Source organism: Salvelinus namaycush, chromosome 17 (assembly GCF_016432855.1).
Source record: "Salvelinus namaycush isolate Seneca chromosome 17, SaNama_1.0, whole genome shotgun sequence".
Classification (NCBI taxonomy): Eukaryota; Metazoa; Chordata; class Actinopteri; order Salmoniformes; family Salmonidae; genus Salvelinus; species Salvelinus namaycush.
This window is the reverse complement of record NC_052323.1, coordinates 22557136-22579357: the sequence shown is the minus strand read 5'-3', so window position 1 is coordinate 22579357 and position 22222 is coordinate 22557136. Positions and strand designations below refer to the sequence as shown.

At 42.6% G+C, this 22222-nt stretch overlaps 1 protein-coding gene across 2 annotated transcripts; it reads left to right on the top strand.

Annotated features, from left to right (window-relative positions):
• Window positions 1-9845: 9845 nt before the first annotated feature.
• On the top strand, window positions 9846-21833 carry cab39l1 (calcium binding protein 39, like 1). Of its 2 annotated transcripts, XR_005478405.1 has the most exons (9): window positions 9846-10030; window positions 10929-11093; window positions 11389-11553; window positions 11905-12023; window positions 12270-12438; window positions 12643-12768; window positions 16450-16593; window positions 17529-18032; window positions 21446-21833. XR_005478405.1 is itself a non-coding variant. In XM_039012441.1 (8 exons), the coding sequence occupies exons 2-8, from the start codon at window positions 10977-10979 to the stop codon at window positions 17718-17720; spliced, it is 1032 nt and encodes a 343-aa protein (XP_038868369.1). In that variant the 5' UTR covers window positions 9846-10030; window positions 10929-10976; the 3' UTR covers window positions 17721-21043. The 2 variants fall into 2 exon arrangements, 1 of the variants encoding a protein (XP_038868369.1); XM_039012441.1 differs by lacking the exon at window positions 21446-21833 and having other exon boundaries at window positions 17529-21043.
• The last annotated feature ends 389 nt before the right edge of the window (window positions 21834-22222 follow it).

Genomic DNA, 22222 nt, shown 5'->3' with positions numbered 1-22222 from the left:
AACCTCTCCCTCAATGTGAGCAAGACAAAGGAGCTGATTGTGGACTACAGGAAAAGGCTGGCCGAACAGGCCCCCATTAACATTGACGGGGCTGTAGTGGAGCGAGTCGAGAGTTTCAAGTTCCTTCGTGTCCACACCAATGAACTACAATGGTCCAAACACACCAAGACAGTCGTGAACAGGGCACGACAACACCTTTCCCCCCAGGAGACTGAAAAATTTGGCATGGGTCCCCAGATCATCAAAAAGTTCTATAGCTGCAGCATCGAGAGCATCATGACCGGTTGCATCACCGCTTGGTATGGCAACTGCTCGGCATCTGACTGTAAGGCACTACAGAGGGTAGTGCGTACGGCCCAGTACATCACTGGGGCCAAGCTTCCTGCCATCCAGGACCTATATAATAGGCGGTGTCAGAGGAAAGCCCAAACAATTGTTAGAGACTCCAGTCACCCAAGTCATAGACTGTTTTCTCTGCTACCGCACGGCAAGTGGTACCGGAGCGCCAAGTCTAGGACCAAAAGGCTCCTTAACAGCTTCTACCCCCCAAGCCATAAGACTGCTGAACAATTCATCAAATGGCCACCAGACTATTTACATTGTGCATATATTTAAGCATAGAAAATTTGTGGGCAGAACTGAAAAAGCATGTGCGAGCAAGGAGGCCTACAAACCTGACTCAGTTACACCAGCTCTGTCAGGGGGAATGGGCCAAAATTCACCCAACTTATTGTGTGAATCTTGTGGAAGGCTACCTGAAACGTTTGACCCAAGTTAAACAATTTAAAGGCAATGCTACCAAATACTAATTGAGTGTATGTAAACGTCTGACCCACTGGGAATGTGATGAAAGAAATAAAACCTGAAATAAATAATTCTCTCTACTATTATTCTGACATTTCACATTCTTAAAATAAAGTGGTGATCCTAACTGACCTAAGACAGGGAATTTTTACCAGGATTAAATGTCAGGAATTGTGAAAAACGGAGTTTAAATGTATTTGGCTAAGGTGTATGTAAACTTCCGACTTTAACTGTAGTATTACTTTCTTAGCTACAGTATACATATCTCCCTGGCATATTACCTCATTTTTGCAGCAGCATACAATACATTTTTGGACTCACCTTGTGCTCACTTCCTTCCAAACCACTCATTGTTGAATTTGCGATTTCCAACTTGTTGTGTAATGTTTATGTCCAATGGCCGATGAGCACCGATACGTTTTTATTTATAATTTCTAATCATTAATTATCTTCATATCAAATCAAATGTATTTATATAGCCCTTCTTACATCAGCTGATATATCAAAGTGCTGTACAGAAACCAAGCCTAAAACCCCAAACAGGAAGCAATGCAGGTGTAGAAGCACGGTGGCTAGGAAAAACTCCCTAGAAAGGCCAAAACAAACCTAGGAAGAAACCTAAAGAGGAACCAGGCTATGAGGGGTGGCCAGTCCTCTTCTGGCTGTGCCGGGTTGAGATTATAACAGAACATGGCCAATATGTTAAAATGTTCATAAATGACCAGCATGGTCAAATAATAGTAATAACAGTGAACAGATCAGGGTTCCATAGCCGCAGGCAGAACAGTTGAAACTAGAGCAGCAGCACGGCCAGGTGGACTGGGGACAACAAGGAGTCATCATGCCAGGTAGTCCTGAGGCATGGTCCTAGGGCTCAGGTCCTCCAAGAGAGAGAAAGAAAGAAAGAGAGAAAGAAAGAGAATTAGAGAGAGCATACTTAAATTCACACAGGTCACCGGATAAGACAGGATAAATACTCCAGATATAACAGACTGACCCTAGCCCCCCGACACATAAACTACTGCAGCATAAATACTGGAGGCTGAGACAGGAGGGGTCAGGAGACACTGTGGCCCCGTCCGATGATACCCCCGGACAGGGCCAAACAGGCAGGATATAACCCCACCCACTTTGCCAAAGCACAGCCCCCACACCACTAGAGGGATATCTTCAACCACCATCTTACCATCCTGAGACAAGGCCGAGTATAGCCCACAAAGATCTCCACCACTGCACAACCCAAGGGGGGGCCAACCCAGACAGGAAGACCACGTCAGTGACTCAACCCACTCAAGTGACGCACCCCTCCTAGGGACGGCATGGAAGAGCACCAGTAAGCCAGTGACTCAGCCCCTGTAATAGGGTTAGAGGCAGAGAATCCCAGTGGAGAGAGGGGAACTGGTCAGGCAAAGACAGCAAGGGCGGTTCGTTGCTCCAGTGCCTTTCCGTTCACCTTCACACTCCTGGGCCAGACTACACTCAATCATAGGACCTACTGAAGTGATGAGTCTTCAATAAAGACTTAAAGGTTGAGACCGAGTCTGCGTCTCTCACATGGGTAGGCAGACCATTCCATAAAAATGGAGCTCTATAGGAGAAAGCCCTGCCTCCAGCTGTTTGCTTAGAAATTTTAGGGACAATTAGGAGGCCTGCATCTTGTGACCGTAGCGTACGTGTAGGTATGTACGGCAGGACCAAATCGGAAAGATAGGTAGGAGCAAGCCCATGTAATGCTTTGTAGGTTAGCAGTAAAACCTTGAAATCAGCCATTGCCTTAACAGGAAGCCAGTGTAGGGAGGCTAGCACTGGAGTAATATGATCGCATTTTTTGGTTCTAGTCAGGATTCTAGCAGCCGTATTTAGCACTAACTGAAGTTTATTTATTGCTTTATCCGGGTAGCCGGAAAGTAGAGCATTACAGTAGTCTAACCTAGAAGTGACAAAAGCATGGATTCATTTTTCTGCATCATTTTTGAACAGAAAGTTTCTGATTTTTGCAATGTTACGTAGATGGAAAAAAGCTGTCCTTGAAACAGTCTTGATATGTTCGTCAAAAGAGAGATCAGGGTCCAGAGTAACGCCGAGTTCCTTCACAGTTTTATTTGAGACGACTTTACAACCATCAAGATAAATTTTCAGATTCAACAGAAGATCTCTTTGTTTCTTGGGACCTAGAACAAGCATCTCTGTTTTGTCCGAGTTTAAAAGTAGAACATTTGCAGCCATCCACTTCCTTATGTCTGAAACACAGGCTTCCAGCGAGGGCAATGGGGCTTCACCATGTTTCATTGAAATGTACAGCTGTGTGTCATCCGCATAGCAGTGAAAGTTAACATTATGTTTTCGAATGACATCCCCAAGAGGTAAAATATATAGGGAAAACAATAGTGGTTTTAAAACGGAACCTTGAGGAACACCAAAATGTACAGTTGATTTGTCAGAGGACAAACCATTCACAGAGACAAACTGATATCTTTCCGACAGATAAGATCTAAACCAGGCCAGAACTTGTCCGTGTAGACCAATTTGGGTTTCCAATCTCTCCAAAAGAATGCGGTGATCGATGGTATCAAAAGCAGCACTAAGGTCTAGGAGCCCGAGGACAGATGCAGAGCCTCGGTCTGACGCCATTAAAAGGTAATTTACCACCTTCACAAGTGCAGTCTCAGTGCTATGATGGGGTCTAAAACCAGACAAGGTTTGAAAAGGATCTTGCGAGTAGATTGTCGACTTGATTCATGATGTTAACTGCTTGCTAAGATTTTGAAAGTACGATGTTGACATAATCAGTCCAATCAAAGCTACTGTACATATAGTGTGATTTGACATCATTTTACCTGTGGCCAATGACATTGAGACTTCTTGGATGGGCCCTTCTAATGTATCTCTATGTCAACACCCAAAGGGCTCGAATTCTCAAGGGCTCCCCTTAGACTTCGCAGTGACGTAGTTTCCCCATGAGTGACAGAACACTGAGCCAATCACGGCGCAACGCTCCGTATTTTCTGCTGGTTTGCCCCACCACCACAGAAAGCACTGAGCTGGGCTGAAACCCCTGCATTTTGTAGCTACCTTACTCAGGAAATCAAAAAAGAGACCATGTTTGTATGCGGCTTTATTAACTCAATGATATATATATTTGTTTATATTATTTGCAAACTGATATGTGACTCGTATTAATGCCAAAATAACATGCAATACAGGCAACCCCCCCCCCCCCACACACAAAAAATGTGGGACTCAAAACAGGTGGGGCCACTGCTTTGTTACTTTGAAGCAGCAGACACGGAGATGGCTACTAACAACAAGAGGGCTTTGTGTTGGAGCCTATTTATTCCTATTCAATAAATAAGAGGTAGGCCTACCTGTTTGACAGACTAAATTATAGTTTAATATCCATAGATTTTGTCAGCAAATTTCTTCAGTCACCATGCACTCCTTAAATATCTCAGTGTCAGTGAGTGAGGGGCTTGCTTGGTGTATTAAGTTAAAAACAAGGCTCGAATTGAGGGGGTGTGTGACAGTATTGTGGCTTTCGTAAAAGAAAATGGCTAAAAGCATAGGCCTACCCCTTGTTAGTTTCAGATTTTGAAAAAATGTAATGGACCTGATTATATAGAGAGATTTATAACGACACTTTAGTCCGCAATGCATTATGCTAGAAGAAACAAGCTGTAAAATGCCGGGGAAAGACTTGCGTGTCTTTGCTATCATTAAATTGAAGACTTTTTTAGTTAGTTTTTATCAAAGATTCTCTGTAATTAGTTATTACGCGATCAACTAAATAATAACGTAACTAATTAAGTAAGAATTTGGGGGCACCAGGGAAAGTAGTCAGATTACAAAGTTATAATTTCCCAATATAACCTTTCAGATATTTCCATATCTGATCAATAGTCTTCTGATTAATGATTTATTTATTTTACCTCACGTTAGTCTCATTCCAAACGTCGTAAATTGTTGGTTATCTGCACGAACCCAGTCTTCACTATGAGTCATCCATACATCAATTGGCTTAAATCATTTATTTATTACTAACTAAGTAATTCACAGAAATGCATAAACAAACAAACAAACTTAAAATGGTTACATGAAATGATGGGAGAAATATGCCCTAGTGGGCTGAACCGGCATGGCGGCTTGTTAGACAAAGGGAAAATTGGGGGTCGACTCAGAAGTCACTACAGAGTTCATAACTATAACAATTGACATGCTAATCCTTTACACATGAACGCTCACTCATTCGGGAACAACTGCAATCAATATATATATATTTACGCTCAGTGTGTCGTCTTGATTGCTGGAGAAAAGTTTGTTTTTGTTGGAGAGTTTGGTCCGTCTTTCTGTCTTGGTTATTGTGGATAGTTCAGAGTGACATTCGTTATAGAATGGATGTTTCGGCGGTTGTCGTTCTTCGCGTTCAATGATACCGAATTCCTAGCTGCAGACTAGTAGTCAATATCAAAGACTTGTTCTTATTCGTCTAAGAGTTTAACCATGTGGTATGGTTAACAGATTCAGCAATGGTACTCAACCTTCGTTCTCCTCCTATGGAGAAAAAACATGGTCTGCTGATAATTTCTCAGAGTTGGGTTTTTATTCGGATTGCAGAGAGGGGCTGCCCCAGGATGTCTGACCCTAACTGGGCTCAGGGGCGGTCCTTGGATTTAGTTCAAATCAAAAGGGAATTGTATTTTTCTTCATTAAAGAGTCCAAAATCATATTACACAATTATACAAATAGTATCATACTCACTCATTCATCTTATATAACAATTAGATATAAACCTCATATCTGAGGCTATTATATAAACAACGGTATGGTAATGTAGCCACACAGTCTCCCATGAGTTTCCCACATTGTGACAAACGGACATGTTAATAGCTGGAATCTTCACCGATCTTTTATACTTTTTCCGGAACATGAAATCTGTTCGTACCTCAAGTTCTGTGAGGTGGAAGAAACCCCTTTGTCCTGAAAGTTTACCCTCTCTCTAATACTGTTTGGCCATGAGGAGATTCTCAGGAATTTACGACGTCTCTCTGTGACCACAGCATGGGTTGTAGGGGGCAGGGAGAGGCAGTGAGAGGCAGGGAGAGGCAGGGAGAGGGGGATGGGCTTGATGTACCCAAACAGGCAACGTCATGACAGACTTAAGCAACATACTAACTCTAAATCAGTCCGGAGCAAGCCAGGTAGCCTATGAAGGAACTAAAATGAATTATTTAGACCAGGTATTCCCAAACTGTGGTACACGTAAGGCCATCTGGGGTACGCCTAATAAAAAAGTGATTCACATTTTAAAAATAAAACATTTTATTTGATTTTTCTTCACATTTTCAAACAGTCCATTTATATTTTCCAACAGGGCTATACATTTGGGTGAGGTTTTTTTCTCGCCTGAGTTGCCTCGTTTCACTGTCAAAAATGAAATTCAACCATCTAGTGTTCAGCAAAATAAAAACACAATGTCAAATACAGGTAGCCTAGTCAAATAATTAACATCCAATCACATTAACCATTTACTCTCTCGCGGGAATTCCACTAATGGTCCGTATGTAGCCAAACATAGCTGCTGCTCATGTTGGTATCTGTACTGATGGAGCAAAAGCCATGACAGGGAGACATAGTGGAGTGGTAACGCATGTGCAAGCAGTTTCTCCCGACGCCACTTGGGTAGACTGCAGCATCCACCAAGAGGCTCTTGCTGCCAAGGGAATGCCTGACAGCTTGAAAGACATTTTGGACACTACAGTGAAAATGGTTAACTTTGTTAAAGCAAGGCCCCTGAACTCTCGTGTATTTTTTGCACTATGCAATGACATGGGCAGCGACCATGTGACACTTTTACAACATACAGAATTGTGCTAGTTATCAAGGGGCAAAGTATTGACACATTTTTAAAAATTGAGAGACGAGCTTAAAGTTTTCTTTACTGACCATAATTTTCACTTGTCTGACCGCTTACATGATGACGAGTTTCTCACATGACTTGCCTATCTGGGTGATGTTTTCTCTTGCCTGAATGATCTGAATCTATGATTAAAGGTACTCTCCGCAACTATATTCAATGTGCGGGACAAAATCGAGGCTATGATTAAGAAGCTGGAGCTCTTCTCTGTCTGCATTAACAAGGACAACACACAGGTCTTTCGATCATTGTATGATTTTTTTGTGTGCAAATTAACTCAAGCTTACTGACAATGTCAAATGTGATATAGCAAAGCACCTGAGTGAGTTGGGTGCGCAATTACGCAGGTACTTTCCCAAAACGGATGACACAAACAACTGGATTCGTTATCCCTTTCATGCTCTGCCTCCAGTCCACTTACAGATATCGGAACAAGAGAGCCTCATCGAAATTACAACAAGCAGTTCTGTGAAAATTGAATTTAATCGGAAACCACTGCCAGATTTCTGGATTGGGCTGCGCTCAGAGTATCCTGCCTTGGCAAATCGCGCTGTTAAGACACTGCTGCCCTTTGCAACCACGTACCTATGTGAGAGTGGATTCTCGGCCCTCACTAGCATGAAAACGAAATACAGGCACAGACTGTGTGTGGAAAATTATTTAAGACTGAGACTCTCTCCAATACAACCCAACATTGCAGAGTTATGTGCATCCTTTCAAGCACACCCTTCTCATTCTCATGAGTTGTTCACAATTTCCATCTTTCATATAATGTTTTATATGAAAGATGGTTAAATATTGATTATTATTATATTATTATTTGTGCCCTGGTCCTATAAGAGCTCTTTGTCACTTCGCACGAGCCGGGTTGTGACAAAAACTCACACTAATTCTCATATTTAATAAATGTATTGCATAGTGTGTGTGCAAGCTTACAATGATGGCAAAAAACAACATTTGAGAGTGCGCTGACCCTGGCACTAGAGGGGGTATGCATCTGGAGGTTGAATGTTTGAAGGGGTACGGGACTATGAAAATTTTGGGAACCACAGATTTAGGCTATATATTGTTATTATTTCTAAGGCTATAACCTGCCATTATCAGGTATCAAGGTAAGACCCAGATGCAGACCGTGTCAAAGTAACAATGTTCATTACAGCACAGGGGCAAAGGTACAGGATGGCAGGCAGGCTCAGAGGCAGGCAGAGTAGTCAGGTGGATGAGTACAGGGTCAGGACGGGACGGGATGAGACGAGGAAAGAGAGACTGGGGAAAACCAGAGGCTGACACAAAAACGCTGGTTGGCTTGACAAACAAGACGAACTGGCAACAGACAAACAGAGAACACAGGTGTAAATACACCGGGGATAATGGGGAAGATGGGCGACACCTAGAGGGGGATGGAGACAATCACAAAGACAGGTGAAACAGATCAGGGTGTGACAGCCATTTAAGAAATAAATTGTGAAGCATTTGTGACACGCAAACAGGCTTGCAGGAGCGCTCAGCATTTCAACGCACATCACCAACATCACTTCAACAACATGCCTATACATTTTTCATTTAAAAAAAAAAGAATTACTTAGAATTAAGTAATAACTAAATGAAAAATGTATTTTTAGGCTACACCTTTGAATTCAATTTTAGAGACACAAGTTTGGCCAGTCTTTGGTTTGAGGATCATGCATTGAGATATGCATGCCTAGTTTGTTCATTTAGCCTAGCAGATGCTCTTATATCCCCATGCACTAATCAGTCAACATAAACCTATTTTGTAACAACAATATCATGGAATAAAATATAATCAATTAGAAAATGGTTGTTTCCCAAATGAAAAAAAGTTACAAGCGCATATAGGCCTACCCGATGATATGCGACTGCTGTGTTAAAATATGAATGGCTTTTTCTCCAATTCGTTGATGATCAGATACTTCAATTGTAACTGGTTCTGTTGCGCTCCATTTTTACAGTTGATAGACAACTTTAGCACTGTTCCAAACTTAGACTATCCTCTTTTTTAACAATTGCCTGTATAGAAATCAAAACCTCTCTGGTGCTGCAGCATGCGCTCATTTGTTGTCATGCATGCTCTGTTGTGGTATTAAAATATTCTACTTGTCTCCAGTGATGTAAAATGATGTAGAATTGCATGAAATGCATTTATAAAAGGCATTTTTGGGGGGATTGCAAGTAAGATGATTCATACAGTGCTTTTATTACAATGGAGATCTTTCCACCACTACCCTTGTGTTCATGGTGGAATGTGAAGCCACAATCTTATGGCTACTTGCCATGTAATACTTACAAAATGAGGAACATTTTCTAAAACTGCATATCTAAAGGCTCTGGTCTGTTCTAGGAGTTTGTGTAGGCATGTTCTCTGCTATCCACTTTATGTTTAATTATTAATTTGGGTATATGGAAGGGTCACTTGTTTTTTTTTCAAGCATTCATGGAGGGTAGGGTAAAACTATATTGTACTGAATGGAGGGCCATCCATTTTCATTTCAGAGAGGTCAAATTTCTCCAAGTATTCCTCATTATAATTAACTTACAGTCCGGGGTACTGAAAAATATATATTTTTGCCGTCACTACAGATGCTATATCGGTCCGCTAATACAGCACTATTAAATGACCAGTGCACTACTTTTGCCCCCAATAAGTATTTGTAAGAATATGAGTTATTTAAACAGCATACATGTACAACTGGACAACCTGGTTTCTGCATCTTAGAAAATGTCAGTACCCTTAGATAGATGGATATGTTTTGCCAATACTGTTTTGTCATTATGTAGGCCTATAACAGCTGGAAAGACACTTTATTTTCAGGTGTGAATAGGTCTTTAGTATTTGATACCACTTACTTTAAGCTTTTCAAATAAGGTTCCAAGTTTATTGCAACTGGTACATAAATGCTTGCTATGGCTGGTTACGTCTAGTCTATGACACCAGAATGTGCTATAATGTATCCTCAAATAAATACATTTGTTACTGTAATCGGAAGAAATTATACCTTTTGATACATTTAAAACCATTTTGGGGGGGTTCAGGGAATTGGGGGCGTATCGTTCCATCGTTTCGGTTTGATTGGTTTAAATATTATGTCATAACATACCCGCCCCTCTTCCCTAGAACTAGGAGATAGGGGAAGTTGTCTGACAATAATTAGCCAGCAGAAATACTTTTTAGGTCACGAGAAAATAGATATGAAGTTCTTAAATAGGTGTGGTGTATAGGTTTAGTATAAGTTACCTTTAAATATCCTACACTTCCCACAGGATATAAAAAAAACTCGAAGTCGCCTTCTAAGCTTGGTGAGTGTCAAAAAAATCTAGCGTGCTAACGTTGTTAGCTTGCTTGCTAAACTCGCTAGCTAGCAATCCAGCTGCGAGTTTGCTAATCGCTCGTTCCTTCACTTTGTGCATTAATCTATATTACACTGACAGCTAGCTGCCTAACGTTAGCTATCCTGACTGTTAGCTTGCAAGAAAGCTAGCTAACAACTAGCAACTGTCTGACAATTGTGTTTGACTAATGTGTTATCGTGGTTATATCAATTTGATTCAGATTAATGTACCTAGCCGAATAAGCTAACTAGCCAAGATGAGAATTTGCCTTGTTAACCTTAGCCAGCTAGCTGTCAGTGTCGTATAGGTTAAGGCACAATGTCAGCAAACTAAGCTATCCAGCCAAAAGAAGAGAAGTTAGCTATCCAACATCAGCACAAACGAATCCTCAACAAACCCATTGCCACGGTCTATTGAGTGACACACCGGATATTACTTTGGAAAAGCATTTATGACCCATATAATAGTTTCCCTGTGGCTATGGGTGGGATCTAGCCCAGTATCGTTACAGATAGACACCTGCATTCTAACTCAATACCTACCTGCATTCGGTGGTTTGACCCAGTTGATTGCTAGGATCTGATCATTCTGTGTTCTATTATCTGACCACGAGTTATGTAACTGACAATGTGGCCTACAGGGATGCATAGTGTCATTGTCAGGATAGGAATTGATCTGTTAGTTACCATGGAGTGCTGTTAAGTGTAACAGCATCACTTAAAATGTGAATCTTTCAGTGAAGGAAAAGGCTAAGTTGCAGAGCTGTTGATGTCATGATGATCTGTCAGACCTGTAGTTTCTTAATATCAAAGCAGTGTATTGATGTAATAGCTCATCATTTGTCTGTTATCAATTTTATCCAAAGGGAAAGTGGTGCCTTCTACTATACAGCCATACTCATCTCCTCGTCACCATGCCGTTCCCCTTCGGGAAGTCTCAGAAGAACCCTGCGGAGATTGTGAAGAGTCTGAAGGAGAACGTAGCTTACTTGGAAAAGCTGGATGCGGCAGAAAGCAAAAAATGTGAAAAGGTCAGGTGATACCTGTGGACTGCTGTTTTGAGAGCACAGTAGAAATTGTCTGTGGGCATTTGTTGGTTAAAGTTGGTCTTATACATATGACCATCCAGACTGCAACTTCATATAGCAATGTTATGAGTCATTGGATGTGTCCGAAAAGGCACCCTAATCCCTACATAATGTGCTACTTTTGACCAGAGACTTATATGGGTTCTGGTTTAAAGTAATTCACTATATTATAGGGCATTGGGTGTCCTTTCAGGCTTTATTAACTAAGTGCTGTTTCCTCATATTTTCTTGCCTCCAGGTTGCAGAGGAGGTGTCTAAGAACCTATCATCTCTGAAAGAGGTGCTGTGTGGTTCAGGGGACAAGGAGCCCCAAACGGAGGCTGTGGCCCAACTGGCCCAGGAGCTGTACAACACCAACCTCCTCATTGCTCTCATCGCAAACCTGCAGAGGATTGATTTTGAGGTGTGGAAATGTTCTAGCCATTAGTTTAATACTGGGGGTGAAATTGATTCTTCATGCTAGAGTATTGGATAGTTCAAATCAATACAGAAGAGGGAGGAGCATAAAGACAATGTGATCACCCATCTCACATACCACTGTTTGATTGTAGCGTTTGAGAGGTCCACTCACAGAATATTTCTGCTCCACAGTGCTTTAGTCCTACACCCAAATGCAGAGGGACTTGGGGAGCCACAGTATTCTGTGTGTGGGCCTCTCATACCTTTATCAGCTTTTTTGGGGGGGATGTGCATATCACCCTCCTTCATTGATTGTAATGTTTCTCATGTAATGTTTCTCATTGTTGTCCTCCAGGGAAAGAAGGATGTGGTGCATCTGTTCAGCAACATTGTGCGGCGCCAGATTGGCACCCGTACGCCCACGGTTGAGTATATCTCCTCACACCCACAGATCCTCTTCATGCTGCTGAAAGGGTGAGTCTCAAAGCTGCCCATCTGCCATCTGTTAGATCAGCTAGATAAGCAAGAAGCATGGATTTATATATTTTTTGTTAGGTATGTACCCATTAAGTGAAATTGTAGGTTCTTAACTCGTTTGTTCATTTACAGACCCCCATGCATACAGCCTCAACATATACTATATGAATCATTCTTAATCACCAACAAAACACACCCACACAGTAGTGTTGATTTGTAGTGGCATGAATCCCAACTTTGCAGGTACGAGAGTGCGGAGGTGGCTCTGAACTGTGGGGTGATGTTAAGGGAGAGCCTGCGTCATGAGCCCCTGGCCCGCACAATTCTCTTCTCGGAGGACTTCTACTGCTTCTTCCGCTATGTAGAGTTCTCCACCTTCGACATCGCCTCAGACGCTTTCGCTTCGTTCAAGGTAAATGGCTGCTGTTCTCATGGCTTTATGTCCTGTGTGTTTAGCGCTTACTATAAAGCAAGCCTTGAATGAGCCAGAATGGCCCATAGGGCAGGAGCGTATCTCCTGTTTCTGTAGTGTGAGGCAGCTTGATGTACTCTGTACATCCCCTGTGCTTAGTATGTTATGTAATATCCTGTTATTTTCTTTCAAATGTGTTGCTAGGATCTTCTCACGAGACACAAGATTATGTGCGCAGATTTTCTGGAGACCAATTATGACCAGGTGTTTACAGAATATGAGAAGCTACTGCATTCCGAGAATTATGTCACCAAACGGCAGTCCCTAAAGGTACTTTTTGTTATCACTGTCACCAAACCCAAAATGTTAAGTTAGTTTTGACCTCTCACGTGATTCATTGATGAATTTCTTCTGTAACAGAAATACAGTGCATTTGGAAAGTATTCAGACTTCTTCACTTTTTTCACATTTTGTTACAGCCTTATTCTAAAATGGATTAAATCGTTTCCCCCCCCATCAATCCACACACAATACACCATAAAGACAAAAAAAAAAGTTATGTTTGCAAATGAAAAAATAAATACAAATGGCAATATTACATTTACATAAGTATTCAGACCTTTACTCAGTACTTTGTTGAAGGACCATTGAGGACCATAGTCGATTCTTCTTACGTATGATGCTACAAGCTCGGCACACGTGTATTTGGGGAGTTTCTCCCATTCTTCTATGCAGATCCTCTCAAGCTCTGTTAGATTGGATGGCGAGCGTCCCTGTACAGCTATTTTCAGGTCTCTCCAGAGACATTCGATCAGGTTTAAGTACGGGCTCTGGCAGGGCCACTCAAGGACATTCAGAGACTTGTCCCGAAGCCACACCTGCGTTGTGTTGGCTGTGTGCTTAGGGTCGTTGTCCTGTTGGAAGGTGAACCTTCGCACCAGTCTGAGGTCCTGAGTGCTCTGGAGCAAGTTTTAATCAAGGATCTCCCTGTACTTTGCTCCGTTCATCTTTCCCTCGATCTTGATTAGTGTCCCAGTCGCTGCTGCTGAAAAAAATCTCCACAGCATGATGCTGCCACCACCATGCTTCACCGTAGCGATGGTGCCAGGTTTCCTCTAGACGTGACACTTGGCATTCAGGCCAAAGAGTTCAATCTTGGTTTCATCAGACCAGAGAATTTTGTTTTTCATGATCTGAGATGCCTTTTGGCAAACTCCAAGCAGGCTGTCATGTGCATTTTACTGAGGAATGGCTTCCATCTGCCCCCTCTACTATAAAGGCATGATTGGTGGAGTGCTGCAGAGATGGTTGTCCTTCTGGAAGGTTCTCCCATCTCCACAGAGGAACTCTGGAGCTCTAGCAGAGTGAACATCAGGTTATTGGTCACCTCACTGACCAAGGCCCTTCTCCCCCGATTGCTCAGTTTGCCTGGCGGCCAGCTCTAGGAAGAGTCTTGGTGGTTCCAAACTTCTTCCATTTAAGAATGATGGAGGCTGCTATGTTCAAATTAAATTTATTTATATAGCCCTTCTTACATCAGCTGATATCTCAAAGTGCTGTACAGAAACTCAGCCTAAAACCCCAAACAGCAAGCAATGCAGGTGTAGAAGCACGGTGGCTAGGAAAAACTCCCTAGAAAGGCCAAAACCTAGGAAGAAACCTAGAGAGGAACCAGGCTATGAGGGGTGGCCAGTCCTCTTCTGGCTGTGCCGGGTGGAGATTATAACAGAACATGGCCAAGATGTTCAAATGTTCATAAATGGCCAGCATGGCCAAATAATAATAATCACAGTAGTTGTCGGGTGCAGCAAGTCAGCACCTCAGGAGTAAATGTCAGTTGGCTTTTAATAACCGATCATTAAGAGTATCTCTACCGCTCCTGCGGTCTCTAGAGAGTTGAAAACAGCAGGTCTGGGACAGGTAGCACGTCCGGTGAACAGGCAGAACAGTTGAAACTGGAGCAGCAGCACGGCCAAGTGGACTGGCGACAGCAAGGAGTCATCATGCCAGGTAGTCCTGAGGCATGGTCCTAGGGCTCAGGTCCTCCGAGAGGAAGAGAGAATTAGAGAGAGCATACTTAAATTCACACAGGACACCGGATAAGACAGGAGAAGTACTCCAGATATAACAAACTGACCCTAGCCCCCCGACGCATAAATACTGGAGGCTGAGACAGGAGGGGTCAGGAGACACTGTGGCCCCATCCGATGATACCCCCGGACAGAGCCAAACAGAAAGGATATAACCCTACCCACTTTGCCAAAGCACAGCCCCCACACCACTAGAGGGATATCTTTAACCACCAACTTACCATCCTGAGACAAGGCCGAGTATAGCCCACAAAGATCTCCGCCACAGCACAACCCAAGGGGGGGGCGCCAACCCAGGAAGATCACGTCAGTGACTCAACCCACTCAAGTGATGCACCCCTCCTAGGGATGGCATGAAATAGCACCAGTAAGCCAGTGACTCAGCCCCTGTAATAGGGTTATCTATCTTCTATCTTTTGGGAGGGGCAGAAAACAGTTTTCAACCAGCGATTGAGTTGTGAGACTCTGCTGTAGAGCTCATCACTCCCCCTAACTGGGAGGGGGCCAGAGACAATTACTCGATGCCGACACATCTTTCTAGCTGATTTACATGCTGAAGCTATGTTGCGCTTGGTGACCTGACTGTTTCATCCTAACGTCGTTGGTGCCGACGTGGATCACAATATCTCTATACTCTCTACACTCACCAGTTTTAGCTTTAGCCAGCACCATCTTCAGATTAACCTTAACGTCGGTAGCCCTGCCCCCTGGGAAACAGTGTATGATCGCTGGATGACTCGTTTTAAGTCTAATACTGCGGGTAATGGAGTCGCCAATGACTAGGGTTTTCAATTTGTCAGAGCTAATGGTGGGAAGCTTTGGCGTCTCAGACCCCGTAACGGGAGGAGTAGAGACAAGAGAAGGCTCAGCCTCAGACTCCGACTCGCTGCTTAATCGGGAAAACCGGTTGAAAGTTTCTGTCGGCCGAATGAGCGACACCGGTTGAGCATTCCTACAGCATTTCCCTCCAGAAGCCATGAGAAAGTTGTCCGGCTGCGGGGACTGTGCGAGGGGATTTATACTACTATCTGTACTTACTGTGGTGGCACAGACGCTGTTTCATCCTTTCCTACACTGAAATTACCCTTGCCTAACGATTGCGTCTGAAGCTGGGCTTGAAGCACAGCTATCCTCGCCGTAAGGCGATCGTTCTCCTGTATATTATGAGTACAGTGACTGCAATTAGAAGGCATCATGTTAATGTTACTACTTAACTTCGGCTGTTGGAGGTTCTGACGAACCGTGTCCAGATAAAGTGTCCGGAGTGAAAAAGTTGAATGAAAAAAAAAAAAAAATTTGAGGGAAAAAATATATAAATATATAATATATAAAAACCATAAAGTTGTCAGGTAGCAAAGTAAGGTTGGCAACAAAACGCACAGCAACACGTCTGCAATGTTCTTGGGGATCTTGAATGCTGCAGAAATGTTTTGGTACCCTTCCCCATATCTGTGCCTCGACACAATCCTGTCTCTCAGCTCTACGGACAATTCCTTCAACCTCATGGCTTGGTTTTTGCTCTGACATGCACTGTCAACTGTGGGACTTTATATAGACCGGTGTGTGCCTTTCCAAGTCATGTCCAATCAAGTTTAGAAACATCTCAAAGATGATCAATGGAAACAGGATGCACCTGAGATTAATTTAGAGTCTCATAGCAAAGGGTCTGAATAATAAATAAGGTATTTCTGTTTTTTATTTTTAATACAGTTGCAAAAATTCTAAAAACCTGTTCACTTTGTCGTTATGGAGTATTGTGTGTAGATTGATGGGAAAAAATAATTGAATCAATTTTAGAATAAGGCTGTAACAAAATGTAGAAAAAGAAGGTCTGAATACTTTTCGAATGCACTGTATCTTCCTAACTTATCCTAAAAACAATGATGACCCTTTTTCTATTACTAAACAAAGTGTTTTGCAGCTCCTGGGAGAGCTTCTTCTGGACAGACACAACTTCACTGTGATGACCAAGTACATCAGCCGGGCTGAGAACTTGAAGCTGATGATGAACATGCTGAGAGACAACAGCCGCAACATCCAGTTTGAGGCCTTCCATGTCTTCAAGGTGTGTAGACATGTTGTGTTCTTGGAGGGTGCAGGCTGAGGGTGCAGATTCTGGCCTCATTCTCTGCCTGTCCTATTTTCCACCGTTTTGGGTTACTTCATCTAAAATACATGTTATTAACTTTTACATCCCCTAATCTACAATTCTGACTTTATAGAGGATGCAGAAATAGTCATGCCTTTAAAACTTAGTTATAACTTAATATGGTTGTAGTATTGTATTTTTTAAGAAATTAACCAATTAGCATATATGGAGTGTACAAAACATTAACAACACCTTCCTTGAGTTGCACCCCACATTTACCCTCAGAACAGTCTCAATTCGTCAGGGCATGGACTCTACAAGGTGTTGAAATCGTTCCACAGGGATGCTGGACCATGTTGACTCCAATGCTTCCCACAGTTGTCAAGTTGGCTGGATGTCCTTTTGGTGGTGGACCATTCTTGATACACACAGGAAACTGTTGAGCGTAGAAAAACCCAGCAGTGTTTCAGTTCTTGACACAAACCAGTGCGCCTGGCACCTACAACCATACCCCGTTCAAAGGCACTTAAATGTTTTGTCTTGCCCATTCACCCTCTGAATGGCACACATACACAATCCATGTCTTAATTGTCTAAAAATCCTTCTTTAACCAGCCTCCTCCACTTCATCTACACTGATTTGGAGTGGATTTATGAAGTGACATCAGTAAGGGATCATAGCTTTCACCTGGATTCACCTGGTCAGTCTATGTTATGGAAAGAGCATGTGTTCCTAATATTTTGTACACTCAGTGTATACTAAGGTACATTAACCAGGTGACCAACTACAATAGATTGTCATGCTGTGGCACCATTCAATTCAATAGATCTTTATTGTCCCTGAAGGGCAATTCTTGTGCAGCATAAAAATCATTATAGGTACCCCATTAACCCTGTTCTGTCTGGTCTTAGGTGTTTGTGGCCAACCCCAACAAGACCCAGCCGGTGCTGGACATCCTGCTGAAGAATCAGGCCAAGCTGGTGGACTTCCTGAGCCGCTTCCAGAGAGACCGCTCCGAGGACGAGCAGTTCTGCGATGAGAAGATTTACCTGATCAAGCAGATTCGTGACCTGAAGAGGCCCACAGCACCAGAGGAGGCATGAGGGAGACAGGCAGGGGGACAGCACCAGAGGAGGAATGAGGGGACAGGCAGGGGGACAGCACCAGAGGAGGAATGAGGGGACAGGCAGGGGGACAGCACCAGAGGAGGAATGAGGGGACAGGCAGGGAGACAGCACCAGAGGAGGCATGAGGGAGACAGCACCAGAGGAGGCATGAGGGAGACAGCACCAGAGGAGGCATGAGGGAGACAGCACCAGAGGAGGCATGAGGGAGACAGCACCAGAGGAGGCATGAGGGAGATAGCACCAGAGGAGGCATGAGAGGACAGGCAGGGGGACAGCGCCAAAGCACAGGTAGTGGTGATGCTAGTGATTTTGGTTGGGGCCTTCAGAATTCAGAGAGAGAATGATAGTGAGAGAAGCATACTTAACTAGATTCCATTACTCTGCCCTTCTCTTAACTTCAAACATAGGAACAATATACTGTACAAAGTCGTCCCCCCCCCCCCCCCCCCCTCAAAATCATGGAGGTGATTTTGAGGCACACGCGACAAGAGTGACCAGAGAACTGTTAGTTAAACCATAGATCTATTTCAGCCAGTAAGTATATGAAATCAATGCACTTAGTCAGATGATGGTATATTGAACATTAAACACACCATTAGCCTCTTTAATAAGCACAGTAGCACACCTGAGCCATTTCCTGGGAAATCAGGATAAGTGGTCCACAAAACAGAATACACTCTCCCCGACAGACTCCCCAAACCTTACAAGAACTTTGAAATGGATTTGTAAGCTTTTAAAGACAGATGTCCTATATGATATTTTAGGGATTAGAATATAAAAATAAAGATTATTTTGCTGGGGTTATTCAGTTAACATATATTTTGTAGTGGTCTTGTTTCTGACACCATACTTAACTAATTCCATAATGTGTTGGTTTATTGCTTAGCTTTGGATAGACTCTTGGGTCAGAGTAGGTCATTGTAATCTTTAGTTGATAACACGGTAATTATCTTCAGTCCATCTCCTAATGACAAACAGTGACAATGGAAGGCTCAAAGACGTGAGTTCGTAGCAACTGTTGTCCTAATAGGAGCCATCCATCAGAGATGACAGTAAAAAAACTATATGAAAACATGAATCAATGATATGATAGTAGGGCCCAGGCTAGTGGACTATAATATAACCTACAGATGGTTTTAGTAGGGGCCAGGCTAGTGGACTATAATGGACCTACAGATGGTTTTAGTAGGGGCCAGGCTAGTGGACTATAATGGACCTACAGATGGTTTTAGTAGGGGCCAGGCTAGTGGACTATAATGGACCTACAGATGGTTTTAGTAGGGGCCAGGCTAGTGGACTATAATGGACCTACAGATGGTTTTAGTAGGGGCCAGGCTAGTGGACTATAATGGACCTACAGATGGTTTTAGTAGGGGCCAGGCTAGTGGACTATAATGGACCTACAGATGGTTTTAGTAGGGGCTAGGCTAGTGGACTATAATGGACCTACAGATGGTTTTAGTAAGGGCCAGGCTAGTGGACTATAATGGACCTACAGATGGTTTTAGTAAGGGCCAGGCTAGGCTGCAGGGTGATCCATTCTTTAGTCTGATTGATCCCAATGATGGCACTCTTTTCTTTCTCCTGGCACGGACGCTTGCTAGTTTTCATGTGCAGTTAGGAACTGGTGTAAGTTAGGAAGGTGTTTTTTATTTTAGAAATGTTCACTAACTAATATTAAGATGAGATGTACCCTCCAACAATATTACCAACACATAGTATCTATGGGACGAGTAATACAATACGAAAGTAACACTGTACTGTCTAAGAGGAGCCGAATCCTCCCAGTCCTGATACTCTAGTAAACATGGGCTTACTGTGAGCTGCATGCTGCTTCTCAGGGCTTCTCTCAGGCAGCCAGACGCACTGGTCAAGAATCCACAGAATGCACATAATGATCGGCACCGTCAAATTTAAATGAGCCAATTCGGATGAAGTATGTTGTATCAATTGCACCTAATTGGCCACTCCTCAATTCTCTACTCAAGCTTAGGACCTATCAATACCTCAATCAATAATTACGTTGTATGTTGTCCAGATGAACTACAAAATGGGATTCTCATCTAATAACAGCATTTTGCCTTACCTAGTGTCACTTAAATTGCATAATAACAGATTACAAAAAAATATGGTGTCTGCACAATTTTCTAGTATATACCTCATTGAGTTCATAAGGGCTGTTTTCTCTACTTGACAATATATTTTGGACAAAGAGCAGTGGTTTGTATTATACATGATAAATATGTCAATGGTTTTATTTTAACTTCAACAGGGAGTGGGACCTGGTTTTCTTTAAGGGGAAAACCAGAATCTTCAACTAAATGTATTAGTTGGGTGCCTCAAATTTCAATTCATATTGAATAAGAGGACACAAGTATGAATGTTGTCTTACTTTCAGAATTGCAATTTGATTGGGAAGACCATGTATGTGGAGGTATAGACCTCACCAATCTTCTTAATCAAAGGTAGTATAAGGGGCAGTGCTTGACTTGACTGAGATGGGTGCCCGTACTCATTTTGGGTGCTGGTTCTGTTTACATTTAGATGCAGGAGCTCCTCAATACTTTCGAGCTAATATTCTATAAGAGGAACAGGAGCTCAAGCAGTAAAAAACTTGAGGTGCTGTTACTCTGCTCCGGTGAGCTCCTGCCCAAGTCGAGCACTGATGAGGGGGGTAAATAATGTATTTCAAATCCCAAAAAACACCAACTTCACAGGCCCAGATTAAATTATTAACTGCAAATGTGATTTATTGAATATAGATAAACCTTGAATGGAATACATATGAACTATTCCAGGACTTTTTACCAAAAGTGCAATTTAGTCCAGTAGTACTGTAGGCTTAATCCTGTTAACTGTAATCAGCCCACAGTCTGTTATTTATAAGAATTTCAGAGCACCTGTTTTGTGGTAGACCAAGCATTAATCAATGTTTGATCAAAACTTTAAACTGAATAATTTATTGGAGGAAACCAAATATAAAGCAAACATTTCTGATAATTTTCAGACTTGTGGTTGTTTGGCTAGTATAATAACTCAATGACAACATACAAACATTATCAAGATTTGTCAAGGCTAAATTATTTTTGGGTGATTCAGAATTTGAACTGTAAAATGTATGTTGTACTTTACCTTTTTCACTGTGTTGCCTTCCTATTTTCCAATTTTTTTGTGTCTGATTATTTTCTTTATTTACTGTGGGAGAGGATGAAATGTGTACATAGCTTTATTTTAAAAGGTTATAGTGTGGAAGCATATATAAAAATAAAATGATGACATCTTTGTTTGTTTTTATTACAGTAAGGACAATCCAGCATACAGTATTTCCACCAATATGTAATTGAGAGGCTAGTTGGACTGAAGGCCTGCCTTACTGCAGAAATGCTGTTTGTATGTTTTTGTGAGTTTGTTAAAAACGGGACAAAAACAGTGTGCATTCTTGTCTGTCAGTGTATGTGTTGTGCCCTCTGATGGGTTATTGAAGTGCCTGTGCAGGAATCCCAAGGCAGCATAGCTACGTGTATGGCTCTCCTTCAGCTGAGTCTTGGTCTACTCTGTACAGCTAGCTCATGCGCCAACCGAGAGATGACCTCCTGCCTCTGTACCTCAATTGTCGGGTGCTTTCCAAGCCTTTCGATATCCAACGCCAAAGTCTCATTCTCCCTCCTGACTTCCTGTACTTCTTTCTACACTTTTTTCAGTTTCTCATGAAGCCTCGTCTTCTCCTCCATGATGTCTTTGGCCTGGGTTGCTTGTGCCTGAAGCTGGACAGTAAACTTATGTCCCTCTGCCGGCAGTGCGTCCACATGTAGGGTCCTCCGTGCAGCCTCCTGCCTGGCCAGGCTCAGCTGCTCCTCCCGCTCCTCCAGCAGGCCCTGCAGACACTTCCTCTCCATCCCCTGCCTCTGCCACTGCTTCACTCAGCTTAGCCCTCAGACTGCATCTGTCCTCCTCCACCTCACGGATAGCCCTCCGCAGGACCCCAATGTCCTTTGCACCCCAGTATCTCTACTTGCACATTCATATTCTGCACATTCTACCATTCCAGTGTTAAATTGCTATATTGTAATTACTTCACCACCATGGCCTATTTATTGCCTTACCTCTCTTATCCTACCTCATTTGCACATGCTGTATATAGATTTTTCCACTGTATTATTGATTGTATGTTTGTTTATTCCATGTGTAACTCTGTGTCGAACTGCTTTGCTTTATCTTGGACAGGTCGCAGTTGCAAATGAGAACTTGTTCTCAACTAGTCTACCTGGTTAAATAAAGGTAAAATAAAAATTATTGTGGCCCTCATAATCAGATCTCAACTCCCCTCTCTTTTTCTGCAAGTCCTCCTTGATGATCTTCTGGAATGGTGTCTCTTTTCTTCGCTGCGCCTCTTTGTGTTGTACCATCTGTAGAATAGTCTTGTAGATGTCCTGCCTAAAGAGTCTCCTCTTAAGAGGATAATGATGATGGCTCTGTTA